General features: G+C 47.7%; 1 protein-coding gene across 5 annotated transcripts in view; it reads left to right on the plus strand.

The window, feature by feature from the left end:
- The window catches only part of Itpr1 (inositol 1,4,5-trisphosphate receptor type 1), a 297583-nt gene that overhangs the window by 163804 nt on the left and 113104 nt on the right, over positions 1 to 20675 (plus strand). For all 5 annotated transcript variants that reach the window (XM_042680110.1, XM_042680115.1, XM_042680112.1 and 2 more), the window contains 4 exons: positions 229 to 349; positions 4177 to 4361; positions 7837 to 7985; positions 9400 to 9511. In XM_042680110.1, coding sequence (XP_042536044.1) covers positions 229 to 349; positions 4177 to 4361; positions 7837 to 7985; positions 9400 to 9511 — 567 coding nt within the window. The remainder of the gene's footprint in view (positions 1 to 228; positions 350 to 4176; positions 4362 to 7836; positions 7986 to 9399; positions 9512 to 20675) is intronic.

Genomic DNA, 20675 nt, shown 5'->3' on the forward strand with positions numbered 1-20675 from the left:
GTTGCTGGGATCACAGGGTACACCTTCATGTCTCTGGCTTTGCTGATTGAGATGAAGGTCTCATTAACTTTCCCCAGGCTGACCTTGAAGTACAGTCCTTGATTTCTAGCTTTCAAGTAGCTGTGACTACAGACAAGAACCACCATACCCAGTTTATGATTCAGTTATCAGTAATCTCTAGTCTTTTTCCCTCCTCTTCTAATCTCTCTCTCTTTCTCTCTCTTGCAGACTCGCCAGCCTGTCTTTGTACAACTACTGCAGGGTGTGTTCAGAGTTTACCACTGCAACTGGCTAATGCCAAGCCAGAAAGCCTCTGTGGAGAGCTGCATCCGGGTGCTTTCTGATGTAGGTAAGATATCGGGTCAATTTGGATATAATTGATTAAGCAGTTGCTTTAGCTTGAAGGTTACACGGAGGGGACATTGGAAGGCCAGACCCAGAGCCGAGTTCCCGACTCCTCAGCCTCTTTGTCACCACAGTATGAACCAGCCAGTCTCAAAGTCACATGGTCCTTGAGAAACAAATTTTCTTGACTTAAAAGTTCCATAACTTGGCAAGTTACAGTACACATAGGGTACTTGAGACCCTGGGAAGTCCCTCACTCAGGACACTGGTTTGTTTAATCTAGCAGATCCATTTGCCTTATGGAAACTTGCCTTCCTGTAAAGCACCATTAAAGTCCAGGAAACCCCCTTTCTCAGAAGTGGCTCCTATCTTCCCTGTAATGACTCCTCTGTTCCTTCTTCCACGCCTTCCAGCTCTCGTTCATACAGGCTGCCTGAAAGGAGGCTGTGAAAATCACTTCTGCCTCCACTTTACCACACCTTTTGTTTTCCTTGTCTTTTGTGTGGCATGGGGATTGAACCCAGGGCCTTGGGAATGTAGGCAGGCACCCTATCATTGAGCTACAGGTCCATTTTCATTGGCATGAAAATTGGACGTAGTTCTGGAAGATCGTGTGATCAGTTGATATGTACACACAAAGTGTTCTGATGAAGGGAATGATTGGCATTCCCTTGTGGTAGGACTTGGGAAGCCCTGTGTTCTAGATAGCTGGAAAAATGAGAAATTGTCATAAACCATAGCCACCCTACACGGCTGTGGGGGAAGAGCACTAGAACTTAGTCCTCCTCTCTAACTTGACTCCAGTACCTGTTACCCACATGTTCTCTGATCCTCCTTCCCTCTGTCTACCCTACCAGCCTCTTGATCACTCTTCTACTCTCTGCTTTTAGGAGATCTGCCTAGGAACAACCTTCCTTCCTTCCTTCCTTCCTTCCTTCCTTCCTTCCTTCCTTCCTTCCTTCCTTCCTTCCTTCCTTCCTTCCTTCCTTCCTTCCTTCCTTCCCTCCCTCCCTCTGGGTCCCGGGCGCTGTCCCTCTCAGCTCTTTAGCTCAAGGCTAGCACTCTACCATTTGAACCACAGTGCCACTTCTGGCTTTTTTCTGCTTATGTGGTGCTGAGGAATCGAACCCAATGCCTCATGCATACGAGGCTAGCACTCAACCACTGAGTCACCTTCCCAGCCCAGGCTTTTTTTTTTTTTTAACCATACAGAGGAGTTACAATTACATGGGCAAGATAGTTGCCTAGTTGCCTCCTCCTTTGTTTCCCCTTCTATCCATTCTCATCTCCCCCCGACCCCCCATCTTTTTTTTTTTTTTTTTTTTGGTCAGTTGTGGGGCCTGAACTCTGGGCCTGGGCGCTGTCCCTTGGCTCTTCAGCTCAAGGCCAGCACTCTACCACTTGAGCCACGGTGCCGCTTTGGCCTTTTCTGCTTATATGGTGGTGAGGAATAGAACCTAGGGCCTCATGCATGCAAGGCAAGCATTCTACCACTGAGCCACCTTCCCAGCCAGGCTCCATTTCTTTACCCATTCCCCATCTTCTAGAAGTGCTGTACAAAAGGGCTAACTTCCTGCCCCAAGTGGAGAAGGGTCATCTGTGTCAAGTAGCTCCTTAGTTCCCTGCAGAGTAGCTGGAGGATGAAGGCATGTGTGGCTCTTAGCGCTGCTTAGTGGCTGTCTAGCTCACGTAGATTGTGTTAGCACAGACCTTAGCAGCCTGGTTGCAGAGTCTCTATACTGTCATGTGGTGGGTATTGTTTCCGATTCTGTATATGGCAGTGGTTCACAGTAAGAAATTAGAGCCTGGGCACTGTCCCAGAGCTTTTGTGCGCAAGACTAGCACTCTATCACTTGAACCACAGTGCCACTTCTGACATTTTGGTGGTTAATTGGAAATAAGAGTCTCAGAAACTTTCCTACCCAGATTGGCTTTGAACCATGAGCTGCGAGCTTTTTGAAAGTATGTCTACTACCATTTCATTATGTGAGCTCTCACACACAGAGACTTTAGGGGAAAATCTCAGAATAATCCATCTTCCACTTTCCCCAGATACGATTGTCTGAGATAGAGTGTGTTTTTTGAGGCCAAGTGGAATGCATGAGTCCTTGCGCCAGGCATTTAGCCCGTTAGAACTGGAGCAAGCCACTGATGAGTAGTTCACCACATTGGAGAGGTGAAATGATTCAGTAGTTTCAGTAGTGATGAGAAAAGACAGAATTGATACTTATGAAATGGCAAAAAGCAGCCACGCCATAAACTTCTAGAACTTGTGCCCCTTGAGAATGGCCCCCCACCTGACTAAAGCCACGCCTAAAGGCCATGTGTGCATTGTTTATTTGACATGGAGGTGCCCAGGCATGTGAGGAGTGGGTCCCGTGTAGCCTGCTTTCTCATTATTTCTGTCTGTCTTGTACATTGCTCACTTTCTACATTAAAAATGTTAGGAAATGATTGGCTGTCTGATTTTTTTTTCCCCCCTAAGTCATGTATTTTGTTGTTGTTGAGATTTAAATGTTGGCCTGTCCAGTGCATCTTGGAGGATGCTAGAGCTGTGTTTACAGTTAGATTCAGGGAATAGACATTTTTTTTATGCTTCTTGAGTTTCAAAGCAGGGAAGACAGGAAATGATTGCGTTGGGTTTTTTATGTGTTTTCCCACCATATAGAAACAAGAATCATTCATCTTAGCTTTCTTTTTCTTAAACCAGCTTTGGATTTGGAAATACGTTTAGATTTATTTTTTTTCTAATTGCAGAAATTACACGTGGAGTTCTGCACGTGTAGGTTCCCCCATTGCCAACATGTTGCACTAGAACTCAGTGCAACAGGACTAGCATCTTGTTAAGACTAGGAAACCAACATGGGCACACTGCTGTTAACTCAACCTCACACTCAACTGGATTTCACCGCTTTCCACGAACGCACTTTCTCTGTGCCAGGATCCAGCCCCAGGCACCCCATTGCTCCCCGGTGTCCTGTCTCCTCTGCGCTTCCTTGGCTGTTTCTCAGTCTCTCCTTGCTCCTTGTGACCTTGGCATATTGACAGGTGCTGGCCCTGTATATCCCAGCTGGTTCTCACGCGTGGTTTTCTCCATCTGGAATGACCGAGTGACTCTTTTTGAAGAGGGAGCACCTCTACAGAAAGAGTAGCAAATCATTGTAAATGCTGACCGGTGGGAAGTCTGTGCCTAACTCAGCGTTTCGTGGGTTATTTTACAGAATGACAAACTCAAGGTTTATTTTTTTGTTTTTGTTTTTGTTTTTTTGGGGGGGTCCGGTCGTGGGGCCTGAACTCTGGGCCTGGGCGCTGTCCCTCAGCTCTTCAGCTCAAGGCTAGCGCTCTGCCACTTGAGCCACAGCGCCACTTCTGGCTTTTTTCTTTTTGCTTATGTGGTGCTGAGGAATGGAACCCAGGGCCTCAGGCATGCAAGGCAAGCGTTCTACCACTGAGCCAACTTCCCAACCTTCGAGGGTTTTTAAGAGAAACAATTCACACTGTCTAAATGTGTTTCCTGTCTTGATAAATACATGCACACTTCAGGATGGCCGAGGAGGCATTCATCGAGATAACATATAAAGTTCTGTCTGATTTACCCAAGCTTTTCATTACCTAAGAGCATTTTAATGTGCTTTGGAGCCACTGCCCCAGAATTCACCTTGGGAAGCCCTACCTGTAAAAGATGGTAAAGTCGAGTCCAGTTCCCAGATCCATACAAGCTGACAGGTGACAGACGTGGAGAAATTGGCCTCATGGGTGATGGGGAGGGAAGACTGTCCCTAGGACATCTGCAGAGGTTACGGGCTCATGACACATCCGTCCCCTGTGCAGCCAAGAGCCGGGCCATTGCTATTCCTGTGGACCTGGACAGCCAAGTGAACAACCTGTTCCTGAAGTCCCACAACATTGTGCAGAAAACCGCCATGAACTGGAGGCTGTCAGCCCGCAACGCTGCCCGAAGAGACTCCGTTCTAGCAGCTTCCCGAGACTACCGGAATATCATCGAGAGATTGCAGGTAATGCCCACTGCTGACAAAAGTGGCATTGCCCCTGGGCACAGCCTAGCTTCCTCGAGTCAGGGAGCATTGAGCTTGGCTGCTGGGAGGTGTCAGTGGAGAATGAACAGCTGTGTTCATTCTCAGGGCCTGGAGCATAAGACCACTTCGGAGGATCTGAGTTGCTGACAAACGCATGGTCTTTCGGAGTTAGAGATGGATAGATTCCTTTGTCAAGAGCAGGTGCTCTTCCTCTTAGTAGGAAAGGTTATATACGTTTTACAGAGGATACTTAAAGCCAGATCCTAAGGTCTCCTTTCTCTACCACTCAGGAATAGTTTGCCTCTTACACCAGCAGATGAACAAGCGTGGTGTTCCCTTGGGGAAAAATTAATTTATTTCAGAACGAGCCAAACAGAACTAAGTATTATTCAAGTCTAGCTAGACTGTGCTCTCCCCCACCCCGCCATGTGAGGACTGACAGATCTGTTCTCCTTGTGAGTTCAAGCCAGAGCCTGGGTTCACAGTCCGGCTGTGCTGCTGAGATGTGGTATAGCGCTGGGAAAGTTCTCTGTGCCTCAGTTTCACTGCTGAGAAAACGGGATAGGAGCATCTCCTCCCCGGGGCTGTGGCATGTCGCTGGCATGTCTGGTGGTCTGTGTCTCAGGAAGCAGATGTCACTCTGTTCTTCCACTGTTCCACACCCAGTGAGGCCCGGCAGTGTGTCTCGCTCTGGTCTTCTTGAGGTGGTGTCTGGCTGTGGTCGGACTCCCCTTGACTGCTTGTCATATGTCTGATAGTTGCTGTCACCTGCGCCCTCAGCGGTTGCTGCACGGAGCGTCCCCGAGTGGCCTGGGCTTCCTCGCCGCAGTGCACCTGAGGCCCAGGATAAGCGTTTCTAGAGAAAGCCAAGTGAGGGCCGTGCCCTTTTATCAGCTAGCTGGCAGAAGTCACGAAGCATTGCTCTGCTGTGCTCTGTAGGCCAAGGCAGTTTCCAGGCTGCTCGGTTTCAAGAGAGGGGCTGCGTTCCATGGAAGGGACAGAGAACAGAGCGTGGGCTAGGACGCACCGAGGGGCCTCCGTGGGGAAATGCAGGGTTTGTAAAGTGCAGAGCCACTGCTCGCCGTGTGTGAGCGCTCCACCGAGGCTGCTGTCACAAGCACTCTGTCTGTTGTCAGCGGTGACGGCAGTAATTACTACTCTGAATGAAAGTGAAGTATCCAAATCCCGGAGCAGCCATAACTTACAGGCGAATGAGCTCGCCGATTCCTTCATCTGCCCCCATACCAGACAGGGAGTACACAATGGCGCCCGAACCCAGAAAAGATCTTCCCCTTCACAGAGGCTCGGGTTTGGGCCAAGAGGTAGACAGTAATCAGCCAGTGGCCTGGGGGAGTGTAAAGTGCAGAAGACAAAGGGCAGCAGAGAGGCGAGCCAGCCTACCCTGGATGGAGCACAGGTGAGCGCCTGGGAGACTGATGAGCAGCCAGCCCCGGCGAGGGCAGGGGCGAGGGCCTGCGAGACTACGAAAAAGCAACATTTCAACCAAGGTCAGAACACTAGGCCTCAAAGACCCAAAGGATGGGAAAACCATCTTTGTATACAACTGTGGCGTTCAAAAACAACAGGAGGCCAGACAGGAATACTGGGGTTCAGAGGGGCAAGTGAAGAATGATTTGCCTTTACCTTGATAAAACAAAATCTTCAGTGAGTGTCACTTAATCCCCAAATCCCCCCCCCCCCCCCCCCCGGGCTTTTGGTAAGGCTAGGAATAACTCAGGATTTCATGGACGCACAGCATTTGCTTGACTCCCCAGTCCACATCAATGGTCTGTAGTCAAAGACACCAATTTCTTGGGCTCCTGTTAGACTTAAGTTGCACGTTCTTAGGAGATGAAATACATACACAACGAGGTCATTCTTGTTCTAAAGACTTTGTCATGGCTCAAAGGACTTTACTCTCCAGTTATGCATTGTGTGAGTGCCTGTCGTTTTAAGAGCTCCTTGTAGGAAGACGTTGGTCATAATATCCAAACATTCACTCGATGTGATAGCTGATTTCCTGTTGAGACACGTGCTGCTCACTTAACATTAGCATCTTCCCCGTCCACGGCTTCGCCATCTTTGTTGTTCTTCCCGAGTGCTGACTGTCATACATTTGACAATACAATGCAAGTGAATTGCAATGTAACATTCAGACTTGGCAAAAGATGCAAGATTTCATGAAAAACATGAATGTTACGTTAAAGAACAACTTCTACCCCGTGCTGGTGCCCATCAGAGATTTGCCAGTTAGGATCAGTAGCTAGTAAAGAAAAAGGGGAGAAAGAACAGTTTTCTCAAAGAGGATGCTGTTCAGGAAACTGGTAAGACCTCAGAGAAATTTGCAAAAATGACCCTCTGTGAGTTAAGGAACATTAGTCTACTTTCTTAAATCTTGTTGGAACCTCCCCCCTCCCAGAAAAAAGAAATGATGTGATTCATTCATTCCTTATCTGCCCTAAACATTACTTGAGCTATTGAAATTATCCAAACTTTATTAAATATTAGGCAAAGCTATCTTCTTCATTTTAGCTTCTAGATAAAAGGTGCAGCAGTTCTTTCTAAACACTAGTGGGGTCTACAATCAAAATGGGTACAGTTTAAGTACATTTTCCAGGGTGAATCTCTTTGGCTAGCTAGGCCCTCCTGGACCACCAACACCGGTTCCCATCCCCACTCCCCCCACCCCACCGCCCCGCATGCTAGTTCAGCTCTGAGTCAGCAAGCCTGAAAGCAGGTTGTAGCATCTTTTGAAGATAATTTCTCATCTGTTTTCTATCATTTGCCTTTAAATGGTGTTTGTTGTGTTGGTTTTGCTGCTCTTTCAACTTCTCTCTGTTTTCCTTTCCTACAGCTATATGTTTTGCATTTGAAGACCATCATGCTATCAGGGTACATGTATTTAGCATGTTGATACAGCATGTTCATTCATTTGTGTTCTCATGTTTATATGACTTTATACTATAAAAAAATCATGCTCATTGAAAATAACTAGACAACACTGGCAAGTATGACTATATAGAAGAAGATTAGAGTCACCTGTAATCTACCACGCAGAGAAAACCAGTAGTGATGTTTTAATAGTATTTGGTATGTATCTTTTAGATAATAGATATTGTTTATAAATTATGAACAGCATCATAGACTCCATACTGTTGTCTGACCATTTTGAAGCTCACGGACATCTTTCCATGTTGTTAAATACATGTTTGCATCATATTTTTAAATCTGTGGGATGATCCCTTGAGTAGCATAAAACTGTGTCAGAGGACGGGGTGGGGAGCGCTGATTGGTTTGTGCTTTGTTTTCTGCATTAGGAGGCAATGCTTCTCATCATTTGACATAAACACTATACAGTACTAAAGGTACTCTTAACGCAGCCTAGTCTGTGCATCTGTTTTAGGGAGAAATCAGTCCCCTCTGAGCTCTTGACCAAGGCATGCTCCCATTCCAGGACATTGTCTCCGCGCTGGAGGACCGCCTAAGGCCCCTGGTCCAGGCCGAGTTATCCGTGCTGGTGGACGTCCTGCACAGACCCGAGCTGCTTTTCCCCGAGAACACAGATGCCAGAAGGAAATGTGAAAGTGGCGGCTTCATTTGCAAGTACGTGGCCTTCTCCCTCCAGGTGGCCAGCAGCCCGAACCTTGATGACCGGACACAAAGCCTTTGTTCTCGGAGGAGATAGTGAGAAATGCAGAGTTATGCCATGAGCCCTATGCTGACCTTCCCAGAGGAAGTCTGTCTGATGTTACTGACACTTTTTTGTTGTTGTTTTTTGAGTGTTTTTTGCCAGTCCTGGGGCTTGAACTCAGGGCCGGGGCACTGTCCCTGAGCTTCTTTTTGCTTAAGGCTAGAGCTCTGCCACTTGAGCCACAGCACCACTTCCAGCTTTTTCTGTAGTTTTTTTTTTTTTTTTTTTTGGGTCCGGTCGTGGGGCCTGAACTCTGGACCTGGGCGCTGTCCCTCAGCTCTTCAGCTCAAGGCTAGCGCTCTACCACCTGAGCCACAGCACCACTTCCGGCTTTTTTTTTTCTGCTTACGTGGTGCTGAGGCATTGAACCCAGGGCCTCATGCATGCAAGGCAAGCGCTTTACCACTGAGCCACCTTCCCAGCCCAGCTTTTTCTGTTTTTGTGGTACTGAGGAATCGAACCCAGGGCTTCATGCTTGCTAGGCAAGCACTCTCTCTTTTTTTTTTTTTTTTTTTTTTTTTTGGGTCCGGTAGTGGGGCCTGAACTCTGGGCCTGGGCGCCGTCCCTTAGCTCTTCAGCTCAAGGCTAGCGCTCTACCACTTGAGCCACAGCGCCACTTCCGGCTTTTTTTTTTTTTTGCTTATGTGGTGCTGGGGAATCGAACCCAGGGCCTCATGCATGCAAGGCAAGCGCTCAACCACTGAGCCATCTTCCCAGCCCTCTTTTTTTTTAATGAGAAATTTTTTTAAAAAATTATTGCATGCATATCCATCTATTTTATTTTCATTCAGTGGCTGTTGACAGAGCACCCACCATGTGCTGGGGTAGAGGACCCTCTAGCTCTCAAAACTCTGGACTAAATTTTTTTTTCCTCCTCTTTTTCTTCCTCCTGTATATTTCTTTTCTGGGCCTCTCTAAAGACAAGTCTGTGGAGAAGGGAATATTGTGCCCTGCTGAGGTTTTTCTTTTTAAATACAGCATTGGCATATTTTAGTAGCAATCCTCAGTAGATAAATAACCATACTTCATGAGTGGACTTCTGTCTGCTCTCTCTCTCTCTTCTGTATAATCTCAGCACTGTAAGCAGTGGTGGCGAACTCCTGCCCTGGAAGCCTGTGGGCTGTTCCTGACCAGCAGATGTCGCTGTTGAGACGCAGTTACCAACAGGCCCTTAGTACGCTGAATGCCCGGCTGTGTGTTTAACTTTGGAGCCCTTAATAAATATTTGTTCTTTAACGGACTAACGAGTTACAATAAGTTGCTTGTGAAGTGTTTTTAATTGAAAGAGTGTTTCGGGTTGTAATCTGTGGTTTTTCTCCCATTCAGATTAATAAAGCATACTAAGCAGCTGCTAGAGGAAAATGAAGAAAAACTTTGCATTAAAGTCTTACAGACCCTGAGAGAAATGATGACCAAAGACAGAGGCTACGGAGAAAAGGTACGGCCCTTCCTTTCAAGGGATCAGACCTTGCTAGGAAACTGCAAGGGAGGCGAGTTTGGAAACCTACCTTAGCTAAGCGTTAATGACAGGAGGTGAGCACTTCTTTCCCCTCCCCCCCCCCCAAAAAAAAAGCTGTCCCTAAAGGTGCTGGGTCTTATGACTGTCTCCTTGAAAGGCAAGTATACTTAGTCACCTCTTAAAGACTGCCCGCCACGTAATCTTAACGTCAGAGAAGTAGTGCCAAGATTTTTCCTATTTAAATTCCTGGTGAGACGTAAATGCCTCTGTGTGTTGAAGTCTGAATTCCTGAATTGGGGGTTCCTGCTACGCATTCCTGTGGGTTTGCTTGTTTCTGTTTGACGCGATGGTGCACAGTCCTCCCGGTGCTTAATGAAACTCCCTTCAGTAAGGAATAAAGAAGGCAAACATGCCACTCACCTCTGAAATGGCCGTCTCTGTGACCGGAGACTTCGGGGTATGTGCAGTGAGCAAGAGTGGGTGGGTAAGGGACTCAAGAACACTCTGGTGGGTGGGGAAAGGGCTCGAGCAGTCCCAGCGGCCTTCTCTCAGCCTTAGCCAAGCATCATGGGCACAGACCCCAATGGCGGCAGTTTGCACTTAAAAGTAATGACGTGTGTGAATCTGCTGTCCACGTTTAGCCAGTTTCTGATCTCACTGGCTTGCCAGAAGAGCCAGTAACTCATCCTCTGGTTCTGGGAAGAAGCCGTCCTGCTCAGCATGCGTGGTGCCAGCCAGGGGACCCCAGAGTAGAAATCTGCAGCAGTTCTGCTTTCCACCCTCTGTGACACCTCTTGCTGACATCAGAGCACGTTGACGCAGGAGGCTCCTGGGAGAGGGAAAGGAAGCAGAAGGATCCGATCCTTACCACACCACCATCCCCGGTCACTGGGCCTTTTAAACGTCACTTTAAAGGTTTAGTTCTGTAAATTAAATGATGAGTAAAGGTTGCCAACTCAGTAGGAACTTCATAGACTCAACGTTTATAAATGGGAACACTAGAAGCAGAGTTTTATGTAGGGGAGAAATGGCAGGGTGGCCTGAGCATGCGTACATGTACTAAGCACCTAGACAGGTCTTGCCCTGAAGAAAGGGACAAGGATAGGGCTCCAAGGTAAGGGGAAAGACGACACAAGATAGAACGGTTGATGGCAGGCAGATGGACGGAGAGCCTGTGAAAGAGTAAATTGGCAGGGTTTAAGAAAGATTCTTGCACCCAGAATCAGTGATTCACACTTTTAATACCAGCTACTGGGGAAGCAAAGATCAGAAGGATTGAGGTAAAATCTGGCCCCTGAGGAGGGTGTGTGTGTGTGTGTGTGTGTGTGTGTGTGTGTGTGTGTGTGTGTGTGTGTGTGTGTGTGTGTGTGTGTGTGTGTGTGTGTGTGTGTGTGTGTGTGTGTGTGTGTGTGTGTGTGTGTGTAGGGGTTAAAAAAGGTAATAAGATCCTGTATGAACAAATAAGCCAGATATGGTAGTATGGGCCTACAGTACCAACTAAAAAGACCATAGGGAGGAGGATCGTGGTTTGAGGCTGGCCCCCATGCTAAAAAGCAAGAGCCTTTCTGAAACTTCACTAATTCAGAAGAGATCTGGGGCTGCGACACAAGTGGTGGCAGACCTGCCCAGCAGCACAAGGCCCCGAGTTCAAACCCCAGTTACCACCAAGAAAACCAGTGCTGAAAATGAAGAAAGACGGAAATGAGTTCCGGGGCCTCAACTCTCCTTTCAGCTGGTGAAGAAATTCCTCACGCCCTCTCAGAGGCTGAGAAGAGAGCTGACCTTTCTTTCCCCTATTTGGGGCCCATCATCCTCCTTCATGGAATTGGAAATACTGCGGCAGGGCTGGGCCATGCCACGAAGCCCGGGGAAGACGTTCTAGAAACGCATGCTAAGCGGGCGGCTCCCGGTCCTGCAGCCCGGCCCTGCGTCCTGCGGCCCATGCTTGGACTCCTGGCGGTGCTCTTTCGCCCTCCACACTAACGGACTGTTCAGTGGGAGACAAGGGGGAGTCGTCCTCCTGCTCCCGTGCTGGCTTTGGGTATTAACTTTGTCCCACCAAGGCTTTCTGAAGGCAGTTTTGTAAGTTTACTGGATGTCCTAGTTGAGTTCAAGACGCTTGGCACACAAAGGGCAGTCCAGTTTTTTCAAGGGTGGAAGAAACTCTGTGCCAAAGAACCAACCTTTCTCAAGCCAGGCAGCTGGCTTCAGCTGGTAACTGAAATAAGGTAATCTTTGGCCTGGGTGCTGCAGACACTAGGCGAAGGTTCAGGCTGTTCCCCTCACCCCCTCCCTATTTCCTGCGGCTCCCCTCCTAGCCTCTTGTGTGCAAGCTGGGCTCCTCTGTGCCCTCCCCCTCCTGCGGCTGATCTGCTCAGCCATAAAATGAGATGTGGCTGAGGCCTCTGCCCCGCCTGGAGCAGGCCTCTCCCTTTGGATCGCAGGCTCCGAGCTGTGGAAGACTGCCGGGGAACCGTGCAAGATCCGAAGGGGTCGAGGCCGCCTCTCAGGGCCAGGGCCCCTGCCAGGGGCTTCCCACACCATCCAGGGGGCATGGGTCCTGAACTCTGGGCCTGGGCACTGTCCCTCAGCTCTTCAGCTCTACCACTTGAGCCACAGCACCACTTCTGGTTTTCTAGTTGTTTATTGGAGGTAAGAGTCTCATGGACTTTCTTGCCTAGGCTGGCTTTGAACTGCAATCCTCAGATCTCAGCCTCCTGAGTAGCTAGGATGACAGGCGTGAGCCCCCCGCACCCAGCTTTTTCTTGTCTTTTTTCCCCTAAGCCACCATCCCCACAAAAGATGGGACTTGGCTGCCTTTCCTCGCCTCCACTTTTTCATTCAACTGGAGCGCTTAGTCAAGGTCACAGCTGAACGAAGCTGAAATCATGCTTCATTCTGTGCAGAAAGGCTGCTGTGCTTGTGTGGGTCTGCCTGCCTGGGGGCATGGGAAGGACACCAAGAAATGTCACCCTGCTACCCACGACACAGCACAGCGAGACTGACGTACCCAGAAGGGCCTTGGGTTCCCCACTAGTTTCCCAGGGAGACCAGACCTCTGAACTGACAGCGACAATGCTGGCTGCCCCTTGTCTGCTGCCAAGCACTCCACTGAGGAGGACAACACCTCCTTCAGCCACCATTGCCATAACTACTTTTATACACAAAGAAGACGACGTGGGCTCAGAGAAGTTTGGAAAGTTGCATGGGTTAAACAGCTAAAAACAAGGGAGCCACAGACAACTCTCAGGCCTAGCATTGCACCAGGGTCAGAGTGAACAGGGCTGATTGCATGGAGTGTTTCATTATCCATCTACTTTCAAGAGTTAAGTTTGTGTTTTGTTACCCGGTTATGTAAATGTCAGGAGGCAGTGGTTAAACATCTAAAGCTTCTGCTCAGTTCTGATTTCTCACCCAACTCAACACAGTTTCCAGCCAGTGGCAGGTAAGTGGCCCTGGACCATTTGCAACCTATGGTTCTGGTCAGATCTCAACATGAGGAGTCAGACTCAGGGGTAGCACGTGGTCTGCTTGACCAGGAATTGCCCACAGACGAGGAGGGGGAAAGACGGATGGAAGAAGATCGTCACAAGAATTGAATCGTGATCATTGTCTCAGTCTGTTGTTGTTATCATGAAATGCCAGAGGCAGGATACTTTGTAAAGAACAAAGGTTTAATTAGCTCCCAGTTTGGGAGGCAGAAAGACCATGATTGGGTGGCCCCATTGATTTCCCTTCTAGTGAGGACGTAATGGTGGTGAGCACCGAGATGTGAATCCAGGGAGGGCTGCTCCTCTGAATAGGGCCAGGCTGCCCAGGGAACTGCCTGCTTGCACAGGAACCAGCTCAGCCTCCCCCAAGAGCTACTTGCATTCCTTCAAGGCCAGCACCCCCAGCACCAAAGGATCCCCCTGGATCTCACCACCTCCTGACATCACATCTCCTAAGCTCAACATGTGCACCTCACAAGACGCTCAGACCACACGCAAATCCTAGCAATACCTTAGAAGTCACTGAAGCTCTTGGAGTTCTGAAGTGCAACCAGCCAACAGTGCATACTCTTCTCATAGTAGGAAATAACGAAGCAAAGAAAAGTTTAAAATGACTGCCAAAGCAAAGGGAGATCCATTTCTGCATTTTGCTTGCTGCATCTCTATCCTATGTGTTCAGAAAGACTGAACATTAACATCACGTCAGGACTTTGTTAATACTCCTTCCGTGAATCATCCACTGAACTCAACCTAGAAATTCAAATTTGTCCATACTAAAGGGAAAAAAAAAATCACATGCCAAAACATGCCCAAGATTTCATCTGAATCTATCTATAGCTCAGAGAAGAGCTTCAAGCCCCTGGACTTCCCTTCCCTCTCCCCCACCCCCCTTTTTTTCCCACCAGTCCTAGGGCTTGAACTCATGGTCTGAGCACTGCCCCTGAACTTCTTTGTACAAGTCTAGTGCTCTACCACTTGATCCACACCTCCACTTCTGGCTTTTTCAGTGGTAAATTGGAGGTAAGAGTTGCGCAGACTTCCCGGACTGGCTTTGAGCTGCTCAGATCACAGCCTCCTGAGTAGCTAGGATTTATGGGTATGAGCCATCGGCACCCAGCACCTCCCCTACTTCCTTTTAAAAAAGGAGCATAGGCACTTTATGTACTGGCCACTCTAGCTTACTGTAGGCTTTTTATCAAGCTGCTGTTGGCATGAATTATTACTTGAAAGAGATTGGAAAGAAATTCAGAGGCCAGGAATTCGTGTGAAAGGATATCTCTGAATTCTTTAAAATTCTCTTTCTCCTGCTGAATAGTGGTAGCTGTATGGGTCCTCATTACCCCAGGTACCACTGGGGTTTCGTGCCATACAAACTGTCAGTCCTCTGGTAATTACCAAAGATGCTTTGTTCTAGGCAAGTAAAGTATTAGCCTTTCTAGCTACTAACATTTCTGACAGCCTCTTCAATTTGCAGAATGTACCGCACACTAATGAAGCAAAAGCAGAATCACTCGAGGGTCATCCAATTATCCTTAAACAAGCATAACTGTGATCATTCTCCTGTGGTTTTTATTTCCCTTGGATTGGATGCTAAAGAACCGTGTGTTACTAATTTCACTTGAATTGGCACATCCATAGTACAAGCTTAGGATGAGTTGGTCTCATTACCTGCCGATGTTAATCCCAGTTCTGATTGGTTGCTGACTGCTCCCCCCACCCCAGTTGAATCCACAAAATGAGTCTAGAGGGAAAAATGTTCTTCTCAGTTGAGTTAATTCTACTGTAGTCCTTCACTCTGCTCTTTTCTACCTTCTTCTGAGAAACATTGCTCGGGGAATTAGGCCTTGTTTCTTGCTTGATTCATGTTTATAATCAGGAGCTGGTAAGGCACAGGCAGGGGCTGAAGCTGGCACACGAGTGAAGTGTGGCCTATCTTACCCATTTTGTTCCGGAGCAAATGTCACCCCGAGCTGTGGCAATGTCCACAATGCCCAAATCCCTTGAAATGGTTGCCTGCTTCTGGTGCTTTAAGGTCAAAGTTCGCTCTAAGAATACGTTCGCAGAGTTTGTAACACTTAAATTGGCTTGCATGTCCTTTCCTAATTTAACTTTCTTTTTCTCTCCCCTCCCTTTTCTTTTTTTTTCCAGCAAATTTCCATTGATGAATTGGATAATGCTGAGGTTCTGATTGCGTTGGTTTTGTTTTGAGTGTCCCACAGTGGCGTTTCCATGACCCTCTCCCAGTCAGCCCTGTGCCCTGTCGTCTGGTCTCTGCAGTGTCTAGCATGTGACCTTGTAGTGCGTCTCCTGGGAGTGAGTGGAGTCTGTCCTCCGTGTTAGCATCTCCCATGAGCACGCTGCCATTTGTCCTCAGAGATCCTGTCCCACCTAGATAAGGATTCCCTAGCTAGAATCTCAGCTGAATCTGTGTTTGTCAGTGGTTGTGAACTTGTTGCTGAAGTTCATTTTGGATGTGAATATAAAGAGCTTTTCTATTTGTATGTAAAGCATCTGACCCAAAGAGAGGTGACTGCATCAGTAGAGAGTTTGAAAGTGGAGGGGGGGGGGGGGGGAAGGAGGGAGGGAAGGAGGAAAAAACAGCAACAAACAAAAACAACAGTGACAAACAAAACATTTTCTGGTCTATGTGTTGAACAGTACCAAGTAGGAGGGGGGGTCATAGAAACATTTTCCAGGGGCAGTGTAGATCCTAAAGGGCCAGTTGAGTTGTCAGCCCTGACATCAGAGGTGCATTGTACAATCCGTGGCTCCTATTCTAGAAAAACTACTTGTAGATATAGCAGCTTCTGCACTGATTAGTTGTATTTAACCACATTTACCCTGGGGACTGACAGGGGCGCGGACATTTTGTCTGGGATTTGGAGACCTCTTACGTATTTTCATTGTGGGGAATTTAAAAACAAATACTCCATGCCATGTGTTTAAGCTGAGATGCATAGTTGACAAGCGGTAGCAGAAAATAATTCATCTGAGAGATGAATGTGTATAGTTCAAATGGTTTGATTGGTTGGCAAATGGGGCACACTGGAATAGAATTTTATATGACATTGTAGGATCATTTCCCTGGCCTACTTTAGAAGTTTGCTCCTCCTCTTGATAGATCAATTAATGTCTTAGAAGGGACAAACATGTCATCTGCTGTAAAGTCTGTAATACACGTAATTTAAAAGATAACAATAAATGGTTCAAATCTACCTAAGGAGACTTGGCATCGCGGGCTTAAAACTGAAAGCGGCACCGTGGTTATGAGTTTGGTCCACTTGCCCTGGAATGGAGCTTAGAAAGTGAGGGAGTGTGGCTGTCGTGGCCCACACGGGAAGACAGTGGCCGAATTAGTGCGAGACAGGACAGTGCTCAGTGTCTTAGAGGTGGGTCTCCACAGAAAATTCCATTAGGCCAGAATTGTCCTTGTGTTAACCAGACACAAACAGTGAAGGAGGCCTTCGGGGGGGCGAAGAGAAGGAGCATGGAACACAAGTAGCAGCCTAATTAATTGCTTTAACGACAGTGACTTCTGCTGTGTTCTATTTAGCTTTGCCACTCGGAGTAATTTGTATGCCAGAAAAATATCCTGTGTATGCTGACAACTCTTCAAAGGTTTTCTTGTTTCCGCTTACCGTTGGGAATGCCTGACTGGTCTAACTCCTGAGGCCGAGTTTCTCTTTGCTTAAGTATAAATCAAGTCAGGGAAGGAAAGCCTCCCCTAACTGAGTCTGCAGTGTTATTAATACACTGTTTGTGCACCATAGTAATCAGTTGATGTGTCTGCTTGCTCAAGATACAACTCTTCTGGCTGGGAGTTTATTGCTTGCTTATGGAAAGATTCCACAGTTGGAGCAGGTGTGTTTATAATTATACTCTAGGAAATAGAATACTGTCTGTTTATAAAAGAAGAATGTTCTGGCAGGCACTTGGATTCTTTGAAAAATCCCTGAGGAAGCAACTGCGGATCCCCTCTGCGTGGTTACCCCTGGCAACCGTCAGAACCCCGGGACACCAACACCCTGTCCCCAGTCCCTCAGGCTATTGGACCTGGCTCTCTGTGCAGAAATGACTGATGGGCCTTTATCATCGATGCTGTTCTGGAAACTACCACGGCTCCTGTGGTTTCTCCCCCACCAAGTGTTCAGTGAGTGTGTGCTGGTTGGAGCCTACAGCCAGCTCACAGCTGCAGCTCAGCAGAAGTTTAATGAGAGCTCATGCTGGCTGAGGAGCGGGGCAAGCCCTCATGCCTAAACTGCAGGCCCTCGTTGCACATCCTAAGCGTGGTGTGAAAGAGCCCAGGAGACAGCGTGAGGCCTGGGAAGGGTCGCTGCCCTTTGGTGGTGGAGGTGGGCTGAGCATGCAGTGAGTGGTTTGGAAGAAAGCACAGCACAGCACCTCTTTATCCCTATCAGGGCTCTGAGCAAACGGGGTGAAGTGAGGACAGAGGCCTAGACTCGCTGCACGAAACGTGCATGGCTTGGCCCTTCCCAGCTGCCTCCTCCAACAGGGTTTCATGTGACTCCAGGAAGTAGATGGTGTTTTGTTTTTGTTTTGTTTTCCTGGCAGGTAAAGAGGCAAGAGTCTACACCGTCGGTCCGTCCCTCCCTCTTCCCTCCCTCCCTCCCTCCCTTCGCCATTTGCTCTTTTCCACTGGAGGTGTGAGGGGCAGTCGGGGACACGGGGCAGGGAAAGGAGACAGTTGGCATTGGTGGCCCTTGAGCTCTTATTCATCGAGTTTACAGCTTGATGAGCCATCGTCCGAATCAAGATATAGGGTGCTTCCGTCACCCCCAAACACTCCTCATTGCCGACCCCCCTCACCATTAGACAGCTGCTGTTAAAGTCATTCGTTTCTGTGGCTGAGTTTTGAGTGCTTGGTACAGTGCTAGGGGATTGGAATACATCCGTGCCCCCAGTTCCCAGTGCTGGAACTTACAGCTGTGTTGGAGAGCTAGACAGTGATACAAATGACTGCGTCAGCTGTCCATTGTAAGAAAGATTAGGAGAAACTCATAGAACCACGAGATCATGCCATCTGGGTATTCCTTCCTAAGCTGCAGGGCCAGGTCCCCGCTGCAGAGTTCAGGGAAGAACGCAAGTAGCCTGGATGATGGCGTGAGTCTCCACTTTAGACTTCAAAGCCAGGCCAGTCACGGGTGATGTGGCCACTCCATGGTCCTCTGTCCTTGGGAAGGACCGGGATGTGCAGGCAGTGTGGGCATAGCTTAGAGCGTGTGTTCTTTTCTACACATGCGAGATGAGATGGTCATTGAATTACTGTCACTGAGAGTTTCTGGTGACAGCTAACATCTCTGCCTTCCTGTACTGCAGGAAGGGAGGAAGGGAGGGAGGGAGAGAAGGGAGGAAAGGAGGGAGGGAGAGAAAGGAGGGAGGGAGAGAAAGGAGGAAGGGAGAGAAGGACGGAGGGAGAGAGAAAGAGAGGGAAAAGCTATGCAGACTTTGCCATTCTCTAAGATAACTGCAGCCTGCTTTTATTGGGTTCTCAACTTTCCCCAGTTCGTTGGATTTTTTTGTTGTTTTGTTTTGTTTTGTAAATAAAAGATGCTACTGACAGGGAACTTGGTTAAATTGCAAGAAGGAAGAGAACGCTCGAGAGACCCAGAAGAATTGTTCAGTTCCACCTTCAGGGGGCGTTCTCACGACGCCCAACTCCGGGTGGAGGTGTCCTACTTTCTCCATTGCTGTGAACTGCGGAGTTGGGCACCTGCCAGCACTGAGGCGGCAGTTACATAAGAGCTGCTTTTTTTCCTGGAATTTAGGCTCACTGCTGATGTGTGACCTTCACCAGTAATTGCCAATAAGTGCAGCAGGCTGTTTACTGTTCAGCTCTGGCAACCGCAGAGGGGGCTCAGCTCCGGGCACACAGAAGCTACTGCGGCGTCTGCCGAGGCTGCTGCTCTGCTGGTTTGAGAGTGCTCCATGGCGACGAGAGTTGTATAATTCATTCAAGTCCAATGGCAATTTTTAAGCAACAAAGGATGTTATTGAGTGTTGATGAACGCGTTCCCTAAGATATAGGTAAAACGACGTTGGGAACAGAGTAATTTTTATGTATTTTTGTTTCTAAAACCAAATAGCATTTAAAGAGAATTATGTGAGGAGTTGTGAAGATTTGAAATTGTTCTCCTAAATGCTAGATAGCTTCTATTTTGGGTTCAATTTTCTTTAAAGCTTTCTGCTCACTTAATGAAGGGTTTTCAAAGTCTGGTGAAGGGCAGGGCTGGGCCCAGCAAACCTACTTGCAAGCTCATTCAGTGCTGTTTTTGTTTCTCTCCTCGGAGGCTGTGAGTGGGTAAAAAGAAACTGAGAGCTGGAAAAAAAAAAAACTTAGGGGGTTGGAAATGGTAATTTCCCTTTGATGTGCCCATATCTAGATCTAGGCTGCAGTCAGATTTCTAGATTTGTGTTCCCCTGACATTAGGATGGCCCACGGGGAAGAGACTCTCCTAGGGTCATGGAGGGAGTTTCTGTTGAGGCGGGAGAAAGTGTTCACAGTCTGTACCCTGCACTGGCCTACACTAGACACATAATGGATGGATAGAGAGATGAACAGGTGTGGGAGGACAGGGCATTATAAGCACCAGAAATAGTCACCCTAGGAAGTCTGTGGGCTTATTTTCATTTGGATGTTACAAAGTACAATTTCTGTCATTGATAGCAGAAGTGCATCCCTTGATAAATGTTAGGCACATTACGAACTGAAAGCAATTAATGATCATCTTATCACAGCTCGGGTTACTTACTCAAGTACTACCACAGTTAGGATGCCCTGGTTATAGGCCTCAGTCAGGAAGCAATTTAGGACTCAGTGACAAGGTGCTGCTTGAATGTCTATTGAATGTCCCCTTCCCTTCCCTTCCCTTCCCTTCCCTTCCCTTCCCTTCCCTTCCCTTCCCTTCCTCTTCCTCTTCCTCTTCCTCTTCCTCTTCCTCTTCCTCATCCTCCTCCTTCACCTCCTATCCCTTCCCTTCTTTTCCCTCCTTTCCTTCCTTCCTTCCTCTTACTCCTCCTTGTTCTCCTTCACCTCCTATTTCTCCTCCTCCTCCTTGTTCTCCTCCTCCTCTTTCTCGCACTCTTCTCTGTGTGTGTATATGGTACTGGGGTCAAACTCAAGAGTCTCATGCTTACTAGACAGGTGCTCTACCACTTGAGCCATACCCCCTGCTATTTTTGCTCTAGACTTTTTAGGTTAATGTCTTAGGTTAATGTTGATGGCCTAGGTAGTCTGAACTGTGATCCTCATATTTATGCTTCCTATTAAGATGACTGGTGTGTGGCACTGCATTCAGCCTTTTATTAGTTAAGAGTCTTTTGAACTTTTTTTTTTTTTGCCAGATCTTATCTTGAACCAAGATCCTCATAATCTCTGCCTCCTGGGTACTTGGATTTCAGCTGTGTGCCACCACAGTTGGCTTCTCTTTTTTTCTATTAAGTTAGATTTTGCTTAATTTGTTTGAAAATACTGAAAGATTTAAGATCAAAGACTAAATATGGAGAAGGTTTCAAATTCAAAACTAGCATCCATTTTTGTTAATCACCTGTTGGTTTGGGAGACTTGGCCTAGATTAGAGGGATTCACACCAGAGTGTAGTGACTGATGAGATTATAGGACTATCAGATCAGAT

This window comes from Dipodomys spectabilis, unplaced genomic scaffold (assembly GCF_019054845.1).
Source record: "Dipodomys spectabilis isolate Male_0828 unplaced genomic scaffold, ASM1905484v1 ptg000054l, whole genome shotgun sequence".
In the NCBI taxonomy this organism is placed as follows: Eukaryota; Metazoa; Chordata; class Mammalia; order Rodentia; family Heteromyidae; genus Dipodomys; species Dipodomys spectabilis.